This window comes from Mustelus asterias, chromosome 3 (assembly GCF_964213995.1).
Source record: "Mustelus asterias chromosome 3, sMusAst1.hap1.1, whole genome shotgun sequence".
NCBI classification, from domain to species: Eukaryota; Metazoa; Chordata; class Chondrichthyes; order Carcharhiniformes; family Triakidae; genus Mustelus; species Mustelus asterias.
This window is the reverse complement of record NC_135803.1, coordinates 137474704-137492303: the sequence shown is the minus strand read 5'-3', so window position 1 is coordinate 137492303 and position 17600 is coordinate 137474704. Positions and strand designations below refer to the sequence as shown.

Below are 17600 nucleotides of genomic sequence, written 5' to 3'. Positions count from 1 at the left end.
AGGAGTAGAGCCAATTAGGGACCTAAAAGGGAATTTACACATGGAGGCAGGAGGCTTGGCCAAGGTACTAAATGAATACTTTGCATCCATCTTTAGCAAGGAGGTAGATGCCCATGCCCAGGGCATGGCGACAGACAAGGAAACTCTGTTCATAGAAAGGTTCAAATTTGATAACGAGGAAGTATTGAATAGAGTATCGGTATTTAAAATTGACAAGGCACCAGGATCAGATGAGGTGCATCCAAGGATATTGAAGGAAGCGAAAATGGAAATTGCAGGAGCACTGGCCATAATCTTCCAGTCTTCTCTTCACTCACGGGATGTGCCAAAGGACTGGAGAGTTACAAATGTTACACCCTTATTCAAAAATAGTTGTAAGGATAGCCCCAGCAATTACAGACCAGACCCATTTATTCCTACTTTTTGTTTCCATTCTGCCAATCAGTTTTCTATCCATCTCGATATACTGTGCCCAATCCTTAACGCTTTAATTTTACATGCTAATCTTTTATGTGGGATTTTGTCGAAAGCCTTCTGAAAGTCCAAATGAACCACATTCACTGGCCCCCCCTCATCAGCTCTACTAGTTGAATCCTCAAATAATTCCAATAGATTTGTCAAGCATTATTTTCCTTTCATATATCCATGCCAACTCTGTCCAATCCTACCCCTGTTTTTCAAGTGCTCTGCTATTAAATCTTTTACAATGGATTCTAGCATTTTCCCCAGTACCAACGTCAGGCTGACTGGTCTATAATTCCATGTTTTCTCTCTATCTCCCTTTTTAAATAGGATTACATTAGCTACCCTTCAATCTGTAGGAATTATTCCAGAGTCTATAGAATCTTGGAAGATGACCACCAATGCATCCATTATTACTAGTGCCACTTCCTTAAGGACACTGAGATGTAAACTATCAGATCCTGCGGATTCATCAGTCTTCAATCCCATCAATTTTGCCAACAATACTGATTTTCTTCAGTTTCTCCCTCTCACTAAACCCTGTGTTCTCCAACATTTCTGGTATGTAATTTGTGTCTTCCTTTGTGAAGACAGAACCAAAGTATGTATTTAGTTGGTCAGCTATTTCCTTTTTCCCCATTATAAATTCCCCTGTAAGGGACCTACATTTATCTTCAACAATTGTTTTCTCTCCACATACCGACAGATGCTTTTACCATACGTTTTTATGTTCCCAGCAATGTTACTCTTGTACTCTATTTTCCCTTTTTTAATAAACCCCTTGGTCCTCCTTTGTTGAATTCTAAACTGCTGTTAATCCTCAGATCTGTTTTTTTTCCTGATCAATTTTTATGTCTCTTCCTTGAGTCTCATACTGGTTGGTTTTGCCAACTTTCTAGTTTTGTTTCTGTACCAGACAGGAATTAACAATTGTTGCAGTTCACCAATGGGATCTTTGAATGTTTGCCATTGTCTACCTACCATCATCTCTTAAGTAACATTTCCTAATCTATCATAGCCAACTCATGCCTCATACCATTGTAGTTTCCTTTGTTTAGATTCAGGACCCTAGTCCCAGAATCATCTAATTCACTCTCCATTTTGATGAAGAATTCTATCATATTATGTTTGCTCTTTCCCAAAGGGGTCTTGCACAACTAGATTGCCAATTATTCCTTTTTCATTATACAATACCCAATCTAGGATAGCATGTTCTCCAGTTGGTTCTTCAATGTTGGTCCAGAATGATGCAGGTAAAAATGCTCCTGAAAACCTCCCGGCTTCCCACATAAAGCAAGAGGAGCACATCATGGTTTTGAGCTTTCCTGCAAAGACTTACCCTTTTAAATTAAATATTTTGGAAGATAATTAAAAACAAATAATATCAATTACTCTAGTGCCCTCTTCCCTGGTCCTTGTTACTACAGAATATAGCCCTTACAAACTAGAGACCACAAAATAAAGATCTTACAAACTATAAGCAATAGAAGTAGTAAATAATTATCTGAACATACTCACTCAATCAGCTACTTCCTTTTGTCCCACATCACTTTGGAATCCTGACGTCACCTCAAAAATGCCAAACTTGCACTCAGATTTCTCACTGCATTCTCACGGGTGTTCCTGTGATATCACTCTGTTTTTTCTACAAGAACTGACTGCAAGGATATTCTTCCTACACTGCTTCATTGCAATGCTGACTGCAAGGATACTCTTCCCAGACTGCTTCACTCTGATGCTGACTGCAAGGGCACTCTTCCCAGACTCTGAGAGTAGGATGCAGACAAAGTGAAGGCATTGATCATGATCTTCTGAAATTCCCTAGATTTGGGAATATTCCCAATGAATTGGAAGGTAGCAAATGTAAGAGTTTTACTTATGGATTCAACCTCCTTTTAACTAATGGCAGAACACCTTTATTGGAAACTCCACAGAGATCAATACAATGTAGTATATCATAGCAGCAGTTTACAGCTCCGATTAGTTATTGCCTGCTTGGTCTCTTGGTAGAATAGCTTGCAATGCCCTGGCAGTCTCCGTTCCTTTGGCGAGTCAAATGTTAGGCCCTAGCCTGCATTTCCATCCACCTGCACAAGTCTGATGAACAAGTCTTATTCTCTGCTTCTGCAACAGATAATTGGCAAACCTTTTAAGCCCCAAAAGTGCCAGTCTTCCCCAATCATTTGACTCCAAACATCTAATTATCTTCACTGTGATTAAATGTATCTGATTTCTTATGTCCAGTCATCTTTGTTCATATTTGGGAGAGGGTCCCCTCTTTAATATGGAGCAGTATTTTCTTATTTTTATATTTTTTAGTCATCATATCAATTCTTCACAGTCAATGGTTACCATCAATGTTGCTTATGAATTTCACCTATTCATTAATCTCAGGCACTGTTTGAATAGAGGCCTACTCAAATATATGGTTTGCATTACAAGATCACTCAAACGATTGCTTTGCGAACAACAGAATTTCCCCCGAAACAGAAAACGTGGAACTCAATGATTAAAAATAAACCAATTGCACATGGGCCAATTTATAATAGTTTACACAAATATAACATTATTTGAGAGAAGAGAGAGAAAATGGAACTACAGAACGGTTTGCCCGACATAAGTTGTAGTGAAAAATGTGGAATCCATTATTACGGAAGTGGAAGCAGGGCCATCAGAAAATCGCAATCTGCTTAAGGAGAGTCAACATGTTTTTATGAAAGGGAAACTCTTTTTGCCGAATCGTGGAGTTGCCTGATGATGTAACTGGTAGGATGAATAAAGGAGAATTAATTAGTGCAGTATATTTGGAATTTCAAGTGGCGTTTAATAAGATGATGCAGAACAGGCTGTTACACAAGATAAGGGCTCATGGGGGTGAGAGTAAAATATTAGCATAGATAGGGTAGTGGTTAAAGGACAGAAAATGGAGAATTGGAATAAACAGGTCATTTTCAGGTCAGCAGTCTGTAACTTGTAGGATCAGTACTGGGGTGGCACAGTGACACAATGGTTAGCACTGCTGCCTCACAGGGACCTGGGTTCGATTCCCAGCTTGGGTCACTGTCTGCGTGGAGTTTGCACATTCTCCTCATGTCTGCTCCGGGTGCTCCAGTTTCCTCCCATACGCTAAAGATGTGCGAGTTAGGTGGATTGACCATGCTAAATTGCCCCTTAGTGTCAGGGGGACTAGCTAGGGTAAGTGCATGGGGTTCTGGGGATAGAGCCAGGGTGAGATGGCGGTCAGTGCAGACTCAATGGGCCGAATGGCTTCCTTCTGCACTGCAGGATTCTATGATTCTATACTTACAATCTATATTAATTACTTAGATAATGGAATCAAGTATAATTCATCAACATTTGTTAATATACAAAGCTTGGTGAAAAGGTTAGGCATGATACGGACACGAGGCATTTGCAGGTTAAGTGAGTGTGCAAGAAGGTGGCAGATGGAATATAATGTGGGCAAATGCGAGGTAGGATGAATCAAAAAACAGAATAGAATCACAGGAAGAGTTCATTCGGCCTATCATGTCAATGCCAGCTTGCAGCAAGAGCAATCTAGCTAGTCCCACTTCTCGCCTTATGCTTCAAGCACCATTTTCTGTTTCCTTCCAGAGCAATTTGTTCTTGAAAGCCACGATTAAATCTACCTTTACCAGCCTCTGGAGCAGTATATTCTGGAACTCGCTGCATTAAAAAAAAAATCTCATGTCGTCTTTGTTCAATTTGCCATTAACTTTAAGTCCGTGTCCATTGGCGCTCAACCATTCTGCCACTGGAAACAAAAATAAGACCATAAGACCATGAGATATAGGAGCAGAATTAGGCCATTCGGCCCATCGAGGCTGCTCCGCCATTCGATCATGGCTGATAAGTTTCTCAATCCCATTCTCCCACCTTTTCCCTGTAACCTTTGATCCCCTTACCAATCAAGAACCTACCCAACTCTTTCCTAAATACACTCAATGACCTGGCCTCCATTGCCTTCTGTGGCAATGAATTTCCATAGATTCACCATCTGCTGGCTGAAGAAATTCCTCCTCATCTCAGTTCCAAAGGGTTATCCCTTTACTCTGAGGCTGTGCCCTCGGGTCCTAGTCCCTCCTACTAATGGAAACATCTTCCTCACGTCCATTCTCTCCAAGACTTTCAGTATTCAGTAAGTTTCAATGAGATCCCCCTCATCCTTCTAAACTCCATCGAGTACAGTCCTCAAACACTCCTCATACATCAAGCTTTTCATTCCCGGGATCATTCTCATGAACCTCCTCTGGACCCTCTCCAAGGCCAGCACATCATTCTTTATATACGGGGCCCAAAATTGCTCACAATATTCCAAATGTGGTCTGGCCAGAGTCTTATAAAGCCTTATAAATACCAATATAAAACACTGGTTCGGTCTCAACTGGGGTATGATGTCCATTTCTGGGCAACACACTTCAAAGGATTGTGAATCTTTGGAATTGTCTGCTCCGGCTGGGAAAGTGGAGTTGAAGTTGAGGATCAGTGATGATTGTCTCGGAAGGGTGGAGCGGGGCATAATGTTTCTCATTATGGTCCTTTGCTATCTGACTCTGGGGGTTGCAGTGAGAGATGTAGATGGTGAGCGCAGAGGCTCTCTCTATGGTGTCAGGCTATATATTAGTTTACTTTAGATTTGGAAAAAAATATTTTCTGGGACAGGAAGGCCTCCTTGCTCCCTATTTACCTGTTCAGAAGTTAATCAGAAACCCTCTCACTTGGAAACTAGAACTAAAGATAGACTATGGAACATTAGAGAAGATATATGATAGCCGTTCCTTAAATGCAATAACAAATGCCGGTTGGCGTCTCTCTCCTACAATGAAGTCCAGCGGATTCAGACCAAAGGATTTTTGCAGGTTACAAAATGGCATTTTCGTTTCCATTCGAAACACCACGATCAAAAGATTAGGATCGCAGTGCTCACAGATCCTATGGGCAACTGTCTTGCGGGAACTGAACGCTGGCAGTTCCAGCATTTATATCAATATTCGCGTTGGCCACACACTGAGGCAAGTATGTGGGTGCCGTCAAACTGGGAGGAACCTGTAACTTTGAAAGTCAAATCAATCATCCTATCTGTCTTGATCCGATAGTCGAATCTTCCTTCTCTCTCTGTGACAGAGCAGCCACCCCTCCTGGCCTTCCTTATCAGTAGGGACTGTGTAACCATTAATCACCTAGCAACAGCACTTCTAACGGGACTCCCCCCCACATTGCAAATGTCCTGGGCTCCATGTGTGTTGCCTTTGATACTATCCAGCTACATTGTTTAACAGTGACAATTGCTCTTTCAGTTCCCCCCCCTGGGGGACGAGGGGGTTCCTCACCTGACAAAGGATGTCAAGCTGGGGAAATGGGGGTGAATGCTTGTCGATTTTATTTTACCCTCCCCACCACCTTCCTCCTCCTTCTCCAGTCTGTAACTGGGTATTACGCCATTAAATTGATACATTTCCGTACGGCGAGCGGGAGGGTTCAGCTCACACGTGGCTCGGATCCAGCAAGAACCGCAGCAGCATCTGAGAAGAGAGTGCGTTTGTTTTCTCCAAGTCAGTCTGCGAAAAGCAGGAGGCATCACCGGAGTACCAAGTGCATCTGAACTGATCCACACACACACACACACAAAGCGGCGGCGGAATTTCCTCGGGAAGCACATTTAGGATTTCAGGAGAAAGAGCTTCATTGTTTCCCCAGAAGGCAAAGTAAACCCCCTTATCGGGTGAGTAATTGATCATCAGCTTGTCAGTTACAGCATTCATTTGCATCGTAAAGAGATGGGCATTAATTCATCAATGAAGACCCTCACTCCAAAGGACGGACCCCTTGCATTTCCCAATTTGATTTTGATTTAATTTAGCACCGTGCGTTTTGCAGCCCAGGACAATTGAGTTGTAACATCTTCATTGACCCGCGGGGAGCAGAGGCGGAGGAGGAGGAGGAGGGGGGGGGGGGGGGGAATCAGATGTACAAAGTGATTGGCAAGGGAAGCAATGTAGTGATCGGCGAGCTAAACTTTTCCTTCTGATTTTTTTCCAGGCCCCTTCCAAAGCGACATGACAGCGGAGAAAGCGATCCCTGCCATCAATGGGAAGCCAGATGATGCCATGGACATCGAAGCTTCCAATGTCAATTTAGTCCGCACCAACGACAAGAAAGTGGCAGAGCGGGGCCACTGGAATAACAAGATCGAATTTGTCTTGTCCGTGGCCGGGGAGATCATTGGACTCGGGAACGTGTGGCGATTCCCTTACCTCTGTTACAAGAACGGAGGCGGTACAGTTACAACTGGGATTTCATTTCTAAATAAAGAATTAATCTTAACATGAGAATTTTTAATTGGGCGTCTTCGTTGAGAGTGATTTCTGCTTGAAATGCACAGTATTGAGGAGAGAGTGGTGTGACAGAGCGTGTAAATAAAAGCTTGTACTGTCAAAAAGTGAATTAAACCGGGGGAGTGCTTTGAGCGGTAGCTGGTAGTCCTAACGAGGGTCACTGGAAGTGGTATGAATTCTGACCCGGCTTGGAGTTTAAGCATGTTCCTCTCGTTCCCTTCCAGGGGCCTTCCTGATCCCATACGTGATCTTTTTCATCGGCTGCGGGATACCGGTGTTTTTCCTGGAGACTGCTCTGGGCCAGTATACCAGCGAGGGAGGGATTACGTGTTGGAGGAAAGTTTGTCCCCTTTTTGAAGGTAACTTTTTAAGTGCTGTGGCGCGGATGGTACACACTTGTGGACAGCTAGCAGGGATCAATAAGCTTTGCCATTCATTTTGCAGGCATCGGATATGCTACCCAGGTGATTGAGGCGCATTTAAATGTCTTTTACATCATTGTCTTGGCGTGGGCCATATTTTACCTGTTCAATTGCTTTACAACCGAACTCCCCTGGGCTACCTGCGGGCATGACTGGAACACAGGTAAGGTGTGAAGACTGCTGCATCTTGCTTAGCAATAACATTGAAAAGTGCCACAAGTGCACTTCACTCATCAACAACTGCTGTCTAGTAACGGATTATTTCTTTATTTTCTTCTTGAAGAGCGCTGTGTAGAGTTTCAGAAGCTCAACTCCACCAATTGCAGTCACACCGCTGTACCAAATGCAACCTCGCCTGTCATTGAGTTCTGGGAGTAAGTATAGGAGAACCTGATTAAAGAATTAAAATGATTTTGTAATTAAAATAAATAAATAGTCTCATGTAAAATAAACATCGAGTAAACATTTGCATGTTTATTGAAGGAAGGTATTAAACACTTCAATCAAATTTACCTTAATTTTTTTTCAATTTAATTAGAACGCAGATTCTTCTTAGAATCATAAGAGGGTTTCAGTGTAGAAGGATGCCCAATGGGCCTTTGCCAGCTCTTAGCTGGAACTACTTGTTCTTTGTTAATGGCCTTTCCATGTAGGTGCAAAGAATTTTCAAAACTCAAGTTTTGTCAGCGTCCTGTTTTCAAGTTACAATGAATCCGGTTTTTCAATGCAGAGCTACATTAAAAAAAACAAAGTGCTTGGCGCAAAGTTAATTGCGGCCATTCTAAATGCTCTTCTCAAGATTTCATGTCTGATCGGGAGAAATTAGGGCACGATTATCTTTTTACATTGAGCTAATCTTTACAAGAAGCATATTTTGGCCGCCCTTGTATAGTTACTGTGCTCTGTGCAATGCTTTTTTTCCTGCAAAATGTTAGTCTTTGAGATAAATAGCTAAAAACTTAGTTAGGGGAAAGAATCAGAAATGTGAAAAGTTACTATTGGAAACCCGAAGGCAACAAGGGATGTTATTTGCATGTGTAATTCATCCTTTGCCCACTTATTATCTAGTTTCTCAATTACAAGATACTTTTTGTAAGTGCAAAATTGCTGTTCCTACACATTGGAATAACCTGCTAATTATCATTTTCTGGTGAAGTGGGTGAGATACTAGGGACATTTTGGTGGCATGGACATATTCTGCTCACAGAAGTCACTGCCTTTTAAAAAAAATAGTCTCAGAATGTACCTCCACGGGTAGTGCACATTGTGCACTGTCCCTTTCCAAATCAGTTAAGAAATGATACGTTCCTCTGATCTGCAAAATAATTCTAAGTGAAAACAACGTAACATTTGATACTGTCCAGGATGACCTGATTAATTTGCTTTCGCTGAACATAAAACAACCAGGCTTTCAGTTTATTGGCAGGAATTTACAGGGATCAAATTGTGCTTCTGAATGTATCTGTAAAAAAAAATTCACAGGGACTAGTAACTTAACTAGTAACTTAAAGTTCCAAAACTATTGTACTCTGCTCTTGTTATTCTGCTGACAGTACAGCAATATTTAAATATGTTTTCATTGAATGCTTTCTGAATATTGATCTTGTTAATTGGGACAAGTATTATCCAAAGACATACATTGCAAGTTGTCTTGTTACTTGAAGTTGGCAATATGGTCGTAAAAGTTCATCACAATGCAGGGTGTAAAAGTGACGAATTGTCCATCAGCCACCATTCTGGAGCATTAGAGTTGAGCCCAATTTTAAAATTCTGTCTTGATTAACATTTGCACTCGGGCACAGTTCATTAGGATATGCAAGATTGCATTCCTGGGAGGAATGGAAAGTTGGTGAGAATGGATTTTTTTCATAATGTTAAAATACATCCTTTGGTGTATCAACGATAAAGTAACATTAAAGCATCCACAACAACATGGCTGGTCTAGAATAACTAACTAATGAAGAAAATGTGGATGTTAATGGTGGGAAACTGGGAGAAGGGAAGCAAAAGCAGAAGTGCTGAAGCATTATGAGAATCCTTTAACAAGCATGAAAAATCAAGCTCTGAATAGGACAAGAGCAAGTGAGTTATTATAGCTCTTTGCACAAGTCAGCCAGCATAAGCCGCGATTGATTGTATGGTACCTAATTTATAGTGTGAGTTAAAAAAGGATACAGAACAAGTTGCAGTGTGTAGCTCCTTACATGATTAATTAACCATAACATTTTAATGGTTGTATTTAACCACTATTTTCCCAGAAGGTAAAACTAGCTATTTACTTGATATTTTTCAAAATAGTTAATTATCACGTAACCTGCTTGTAGAATGATCACTTTGAAGGTAAATTAAGATACTGATATTAGCATACATATTGATATGTATCATTTTGTAAGGGCTGTATTAAGGGAAGGGGGGGTAGTATAAGACCATAAGACATAGGTGCAGAATTAGGCCACTCGGCCCATCGAGTCTGCTCCGCCATTCAATCATGGCTGATATTTTTCTCATCCCCATTCTCTTGCCTTTTCTCCAATAATCCCTGATACCGTTATTAATCAAGAACCTATCTATTTCTGTCTTAAAGACATTCAATGACCTGGCCTGAAGTATACACCCTCTTATAAAGTCAAGAGAGGATTTTAACTCCATGAACTTAATGTGTTCCTGATAGAGACCAAATCATTTTATTTTCAGTTTAGTTGGTACAAAGTTGTTGATGTGGTACTGATGTGGTACACAGTGCGACTTGATCACAACTTATTCTGCATTATATTTTCTAGAGCTAATGAAAATTGAGAATTTCGCACAATCTTCCGGTTGACTCACTACTGATATTGAACATAGCCCTAGCGACATGTTAACACATCCCAGTTATATGCAGTCACCTCTACCTATAGAGATGCCCTCTTGACCATAGAATTTTAAAATTCAATTTATGTTTATGCATTATATTTCATAGTAGACATATTCAGCATCAGTGGGAGTTCAAGGGTATCACTCTTGTTTTGAGTCAGAAGGTGGTGGGGTTGAAACACCACTCCAGTGATGTGAGCATAAAATATAGGATGACACGTTGATAAAAGCAAATTACTGTGGATGCTGGAATCTGAAACAAAAACAGAAAATGCGGGAAAATCCGAGCAGGTCTGACAGCATCTGTGGAGAGAGAATAGAGCTAATGGCCTAAATGACCCTTCATCTGACGAGATTTTCCAGCATTTTCTGTTTTTGTTGTGTGTGTGTGTGTCTGTGTGTGTGTCTGTGTGTGTGTGTGTGTGTCTGTGTGTGTGTCTGTGTGTGTGTGGAATGACACTCTGGTTAGAGGTTGCTGCATTGTCAAAGCTGCTGCATTCCAGATGAAACTTTAAACTGAGGCCTTGTCTTCCCTGTCGGGTGGATGTACAGGATCCCATGAGATTATTTTAAAGAAGAGGCGATTGGACTTCTCCCTGGTGTTGTGGACAATGTTTAACCCTCAACATTACTGAAACAAGTGACACAATCATTACTGTTTGTCGATCTGTGCAGTGTGCAAACAGTCTGCTCTTTGTCCCGTATTACAGCAATGACTAAACTTCAAAAATACTTAATTCGCTCTACAACCTCTTTGGGATGTCTTGAGGTCACGAAAGGTGATGGGAAAATGCAAGTTTATTTATTTATATGACAGCATAAGGGGTGAATTTTCTTGTCAATTTTGAGGCCTGGGACGAATGTGGGTGAAAGCTGTCCTCCCTACTTGGGTACTTTCAGTCCACCTCCCTTGAATTGATGTTCACTTTCTGAGTCTTCCCATGATCCCACCACCCACAGTTTCATCAGGATGAGGGCCAGTGTAGTGGCAGCTCAGTGTTTCCTCAGCTTGCATTCGAAACATAGACATAGAAACTAGAAGCAGGAGTAGACCATTCGCTCATCGAGCTTCCTCCACCATTCATTATGATCATGGCTGATCATCCAACTCAATAGCCTGACCCTGCCTTCCCCCCATATCCTTTGATCCCTTCGCCCCAAGATCTAACTCCTTCTTGAAAACATACAGTATTTTGTCCTCAACTGCTTTCCATGGTAGCAAATTCCATTGATTTACTACTCTCTGGGTAAAGAAATTTCTCTTAATTTCAGTCCTCATCTCAGTGGGCAACTTAGAAATCATCATAGAAAGAAATCATCATAGAAGCCCTACAGTGCAGAAGGAGGCCATTCGGCCCATCAAGTCTGCACCGACCACAATCCCACCCAGGCCCTACCCCCACATATTTACCCGCTAATCCACGCATCTCAGGACTCTAAGGGGCAATTTTTAACCTGGCCAATCAACCTAACCCCCACATCTTTGGACTGTGGGAGGAAACCGGAGCACCCGGAGGAAACCCACGCAGACACGAGGAGAATGTGCAAACTCCACACAGACAGTGACCCAAGCCGGGAATCGAACCCAGGTCCCTGGAGCTGTGAAGCAGCAGTGCTAACCACTGTGCTACCGTATCGCCCATACGGTAGCACATCTTAGCTGAGCTACTTGAGGTGCACTAAGCTCAACTACTGTACGGTAGCACAACTTAGGCTGAGCTATTAGAGGTGCACTAAGCTGGCAACATGCTCAATGTAACAGGATGTTTATATAGCACCTTTTAACATAATAGAACTTCCCAGTACTCCATGGGAGCATAATGAAACAAAACATGACACCCAACCAGATAAGGAGACATTAAGTCAGCTGAGGAAAAGCTTGGTTAACCAAAGAGGCTCTTTTAAGGAGTATCTTAAAGGAGGAAAGTGAGTTAGAGAGATGGAGAGGTGTAGTGAGAGAATTCCAGAGACCAGGGCCTCGGCAGCAGAAAATACACCCACCGATATTGGAGGAATTAAAGTCAAGGATGCCCAAGAGGCCAGAACTAGATGAGCGCACGTATCTCGGAGGGCTAGGCAGCTGGAGGAGATGACAGGAAAAAGTGGGTGAGACCAAGGAGGGGTTCGAAAACAAGGATAAGAATTTTAAAACCAAGATGTCGCTTGGCCAGGAGCCAAGGTAGGTCAATGAACACAGTGTTGATAAGGGAATGGGACTTGCTGCGAGTTAAGATAAGGGAAGCAGAGTTTTGGATGACCTCAAGTTTACTGAGGGTAGAGTGTGAGAGTCGTGTATCGGAATAATCCAGTCTCAAGGTCTTAAAGGCACGAATAAGGGGTTCAGCAACAGTTGCACTGTGATGGGGGGGAGTTGGGTGATGTTACAGATGTGGACATAGACAGTCTTTGTGATGGTGTAAATATATGGTCAGAAGCAGATTCTGTGGCGAAATATGGCACCAAAGTTGCAAATAGACTGGCTTTAGTCTCAGACTGTTACCAGGGAGAGAGATGAGGTCAGTAGCGCAGGGCCGGAGATTGGAGCAGAGACTGAAAACAAATGCTTCAGTCTTCCCAATATTCAATTGGAGGAAATTTCTGTTCATCCCTCACTGGATATCCAATAAGCAGTCTGATAATTTAGCAACATTGGGGTAAGGGAGAGCTGGGTGTAATGAGCAATGCTGTGCTTTTGGATGTTGCTGAGGTGGGCAGCGCATATAGATGAGAAATAGGAGGGGGCCCAAGGGTAGATTCTTGCGGATGTGAGAGGTAACGGTGTGGAATCAGGACTAAGTGAGGAGCTAGTGAGCTTGAAGAGTCTGGAAACTTCTCAGAAGGATTTCTGTGACATGGAAATGATATCTGAACCTGTTTTGTTGAAATAAAAGTTTCTATTTATTAATGAATTTGATTCTGACCACTTCTCATATGGTTGATCCATGGGCATACCAGTGTGTGGTGTTATCATGGAAGAGCAAAAGGAGCAATACAAGATGAAAGGAAAGCGATTCAGGCAACATTTAAGGAAAATACTCCCCCTCCTTCCCCCAACTTCCTCCAAAGAGAATCAGGCAGCCCATTGCGGTTCATATATAGATTTCTCTCAGGAACTCGACAAAGAAGAGATTCATTGCGTCACATACAGAAAGTTTCCATTTACGCCTTCATCCTTCATCATTGGAGCCGCCCTGACCTCCTCAGGGGAGAGAATCAGATCTGTTAATGGTTTCTGGGTAATAGAGCCAGCCTCCAACTCCCATAACTGGTGACCATAATCAGAAAGCCCCAATGAGAGTACTGCAGTGAGACACAATGCAGTGCATGATTGAGCAATCCACTGATGTCAAGTAAGTTGCCCTGGTGGTTCAGGGGGTGAGAAGTGCAGAATGCTCCCATTCAGGTGTCCAGAATAGAGATAGCCTGCTGTGCTCTTCATGACAGAGTCATTCTGGAAAAGCCGCTTTGTGGCATGGCTGAGGAGGAGGTCCTGAGTCAATCTAAGATTACAAGGAATGAAACATCAGAATATTATGCACTCAGAGGAGTCCTCACTGACTGCATCATGGAGCACCAGAGGACAAGTTATAGAATCATAGAATCCTCACAGTGCAGAAGGAGACCATTCGGCCCATCGAGTCTGCACCGACCACAATCCCACCCAAGCCTGATCCCATAACCCCATGCATTTACCCTAGCTAGTCCCCCTGACACTGAGGGGCAATTAAGCATGGCCAATCTACCTAACCTGCACATCTTTTGCCTGTGGGAGGAAACTGGAGCACCCGGAGGAAACCCACGCAGACATGGGGAGAGCGTGCAAACTCCACACAGACAGTGACCCAAGCCGGGAATCGAACCCAGGTCCCTGGTGCTGTGAAGCGGCAGTGCTAACCACCGTGCCACTGTGCCGCCCCAAACTCAAAATGGAGAATGTGGACATCGATCCCACTACCTCTCACATGCAAAGCAAACACTCTACCATTTGAGCTAATTACCCATGAAGTCTTTGTAGAAAGTTTTCCCTTCTGTCCAAATCGGTCTTTCTTATCTCTCACTTGCAAATAAAAAGATATCCATTCACTTCACGACCTATGGAATTACACCAATTCTCTTTGCTCCAATTACGCCAGCAATCATCACCTGAATAAGGCAGCCCCAAACGGCCATTCATGATTAACAATGCACCATTTCATTTCAATATACTAATTGCAAAGTGCAGACAAAACAATCACCCAATTCTTACCTAGTTGTGTTTCCCCAGGGCTTTTATATCATCTATTCTGGTGCTCCCTGTAAATGCCATCTGAGGGCCAGGATCACAGGATATGACTGTCTGATCTTTCTGTAGAGAAGGGACATAGGACAGAGGCATCCCTCATCCTGTGGCAGCTAGCTCTTGGCATACAGTTGCTGTTTCTCCTGGGTAGCCTGGCTTTGCCTCTCCTGGTCCACTGGTATATTGTTCTGAAGGGCAATGCCTGATTCAAGGCATGCTCCATTGTTCTCAGAGACAATAGTATCAACGGAGAGGACTGCAACAGACAGGATTCCAGTCGACACGGCAATCACTATGATCTTCAAGTCATGAGACAATCTGTGCTCCAAACTATCTCTTATTACCGTCAGAGCTGCAGTTTGTGCTTCTGTGGAGATGAAGGCGCTAACTGGTTGCTTCTTGCATAGGTGTTTGCTGCAGATGCACTGAAGCTGCTTTACCAGTGCCCACAGGGTAGGGAAAAGGAAAGATATTGGCACAAATAATGCTGTAGACTTGTGGGCATCGCTGGTAAGGCCAACATTTATTGCCCATCCCTAATTGTCTTAGATAAGGTGGTGGTGAGTTTCCTTATTGAACCGCCGCAGGCCATGTGGGGCAGGTAGACCCACAGAGTGTTAGGGAGGGAGTTCCAGCATTTTGACCCAGCAAGAAATATATTTCTAAGTCAGGATGATGTGTGGCTTGGAGCGGAACTTACAGGTGGTGGTGTTCCTGTGTGTCTGCTGCCCTTGTTCTTCTAGGTGGTGGAGGTCGCAGGTTTGGTAGGTGCGGTTGACAGAGCCTTGGTGAGTTGCAGCAGTGCATTTTGTCAATGATACACATGGTTGCTACTGTGCATTGGTGGTAGAGGGAGTGGAGGCTGAAGATGGTGGTGGGGTGCCAATCAAGTGGGTTGCTTTGTGCTGGATGGTGTCGAATTTCCTGAGTGTTGTTGAAGCTGCACTCATCCAGGCAAGTGGAAAGTATTCTATTGCACTCAGACTTGTGCCTTGCAGATGTTGGACAGGCTTTGGTGAGTCAGGAGGTGCCATGGAATTCCCAGTCTCAGGTCTGCTCTTGTGGCCACAGTATTTACATGGTTGGTCCAGTTAAGATTCTGCTCAATGGCAACTCCCAGGGCATTGATAATGCCACTAAGCTTGAGGTTGATCTCAGAGCTTGCATGCAGACATCTTTATTGAGTGAATTATGAGACTCTCGGTTCAGTGAAAGATGGGGAGGAATGAAGTAGCTGCAAGTGTTAATCATATCTTCCTCTTCCTCAACATCCTAATAATCTCAGCTCCTCCTGCCCACTGCCATCTTCCTTCACTTGCCCTGTCCTATTATGACAGTAAATCTTCAGGAAAGAAGGGGTAGAAGATAAGAATGGTTGAATATTACCTCCAGAGGATTCAGGAAACAGAAAAAGGGCTTGTGCCTCCAAATAATTCTGAACTGCCAGTATAAGTACCTAGTCACTAATCTGCATGAGCAAGATCCTGCCATGACTGCTATTTCACATGACAGTAGGAATCACTGAACATCCACAAACTGCATGGGCTTGTCCGTGAAGAGTTTGAGGAGTTTAGACGGGGGGAGTTGCCCCCTCTTTTCATCTGCCTTTGGTGGGCTTTGTACACCAATATATCTTGCAAGTACATGAGCAAGTGAGGGTAAGGCTAGATGTTGAGGAATGCTGGGGGAAGGGTTCACTTATGGGATGTGGATGTCATTGGCTAGGCCAGCATTTGTTACCCATTCCTAATTGCCCTGGAGAAGGTGGTGCTGAGGCACCTTCTTGAACCACTGTAGCACAAGTGGTGTAAGTACACCCACATACTGTTAGGGAATCAATTCCAGTATTTTGACCCATCAGCAATGAAGGAACGGTAGGTGATATGTTTCCAATTTGGGATGGTGTGTGGCTTGGTGGGGAACTCGCAGGTTTTGGTGTTCCTTTGTAACTGCTGCCCTTGTTATTGTGGGCATTGGGTCTGGAAGTTGCTATCGAAGAATACTTGGTAAGTTGCCGTGGTGCATCTTGTACATGGCACATATTGCAGCCATAGTGCGCTGGTGTTGGAGAGAGTGAACATTTTAAGTTGGTGAATGGGGTGTTGCTCAAATGGGGCTGCTTTGTTCTGGATGGCATTGAGTTTCTTGAGAATTGTTAGAGGTGCAGTCTTTCCGGCAAGTCAAGTGTGGTACACGTAAGAAATTGCTTAGAAGGTGGTCGGGTGGCCATAGCGCAAGCCAGCAGATCAGAGTAACTCTTCACCAGAGTGTAGTGTGAAGGGTTAATTATGGACACGCTGCTTCAAATTATGAAGAGTGTTGGTGCTCAGGATGAGCAAGGAAGGAAATGGAAGTGTGTTACCCTGCCAGTCCTGGTGAGGTGGCTAAACTCTTTGTGGCATGAGTCTGCAGTGCCAGGAATGAGAGAATTAGTATTCACTGCAAGTCCCTCCAGACAACACCTCTTTGGTTGTACCCACACTACGGATTCTGTGCTTCCTTGAAGAGCTCTTGGAGATTTGAATCACTGAATTTCTGGGTTCTTCCTCACTGACTTGCTGCGATGTTCTTGCTGCCCTCTGGATCCAGATGGGGCCCGTCGAGGTAAAGTCTAAATGAAACAAGGATACTGTAAGCACATGCAGTGAAGATAGTTGAGAGTGAAGTGAATGAATCAGGCACTTTGCCTTTCTTACCCATTTGACCCTCAGTCTACTGATGTAGGCTGAACTTAAAGGACTTTGAAGAGCACACAGAAGTTTCCATTTGGTTCAGCTTTCTCACATGGGTTTCGCATACTTGCCTTACCAATATGAATACACAGGAAACCTGCGTGTACACTCCTCTGGAGGCCACCAACAGATGCAATATTTTGAATGGGGCAGCAGCTGTTTAATTCATTTCGAGGAAATACTAGGCCATGCTTTTGGCAGCGGCATCTCAAGCTGTTCTGATGTGGAGTTTTATTAATGACATAGCATGTGTGGAAGGATGAACGGAGAGGGGACTTGGCATGCAGCAAAAGCTGCTTGAAGAGAGCAAGAGAGTAAGAAGGATTTTCAGCAAGGGCCCACATCCTCTCAGGGTATTCATGAAGCAATTCTCCGACCTGAACCTCACTGAGGAATAATATATGAGACATCTCTGCTTCACTAAGCCTATCCTCAATGTAATGTACCACCAGCTATAACCAACCGCAACTTCAGAGTGAGGACAAGATTGCCAGTG

The 17600-nt window shown here is 43.3% G+C and overlaps 1 protein-coding gene across 1 annotated transcript in view; it reads left to right on the top strand.

The window, feature by feature from the left end:
• Positions 1–5641: 5641 nt before the first annotated feature.
• slc6a11b (solute carrier family 6 member 11b) overlaps positions 5642–17600 on the top strand; it is a 187170-nt gene continuing 175211 nt past the window's right edge. The window contains exons 1-5 of the mRNA XM_078209736.1: positions 5642–6205; positions 6523–6759; positions 7043–7177; positions 7263–7403; positions 7524–7614. Of these exons, the coding sequence (XP_078065862.1) occupies positions 6540–6759; positions 7043–7177; positions 7263–7403; positions 7524–7614 (587 nt within the window). The 5' untranslated portion in view covers positions 5642–6205; positions 6523–6539. The remainder of the gene's footprint in view (positions 6206–6522; positions 6760–7042; positions 7178–7262; positions 7404–7523; positions 7615–17600) is intronic.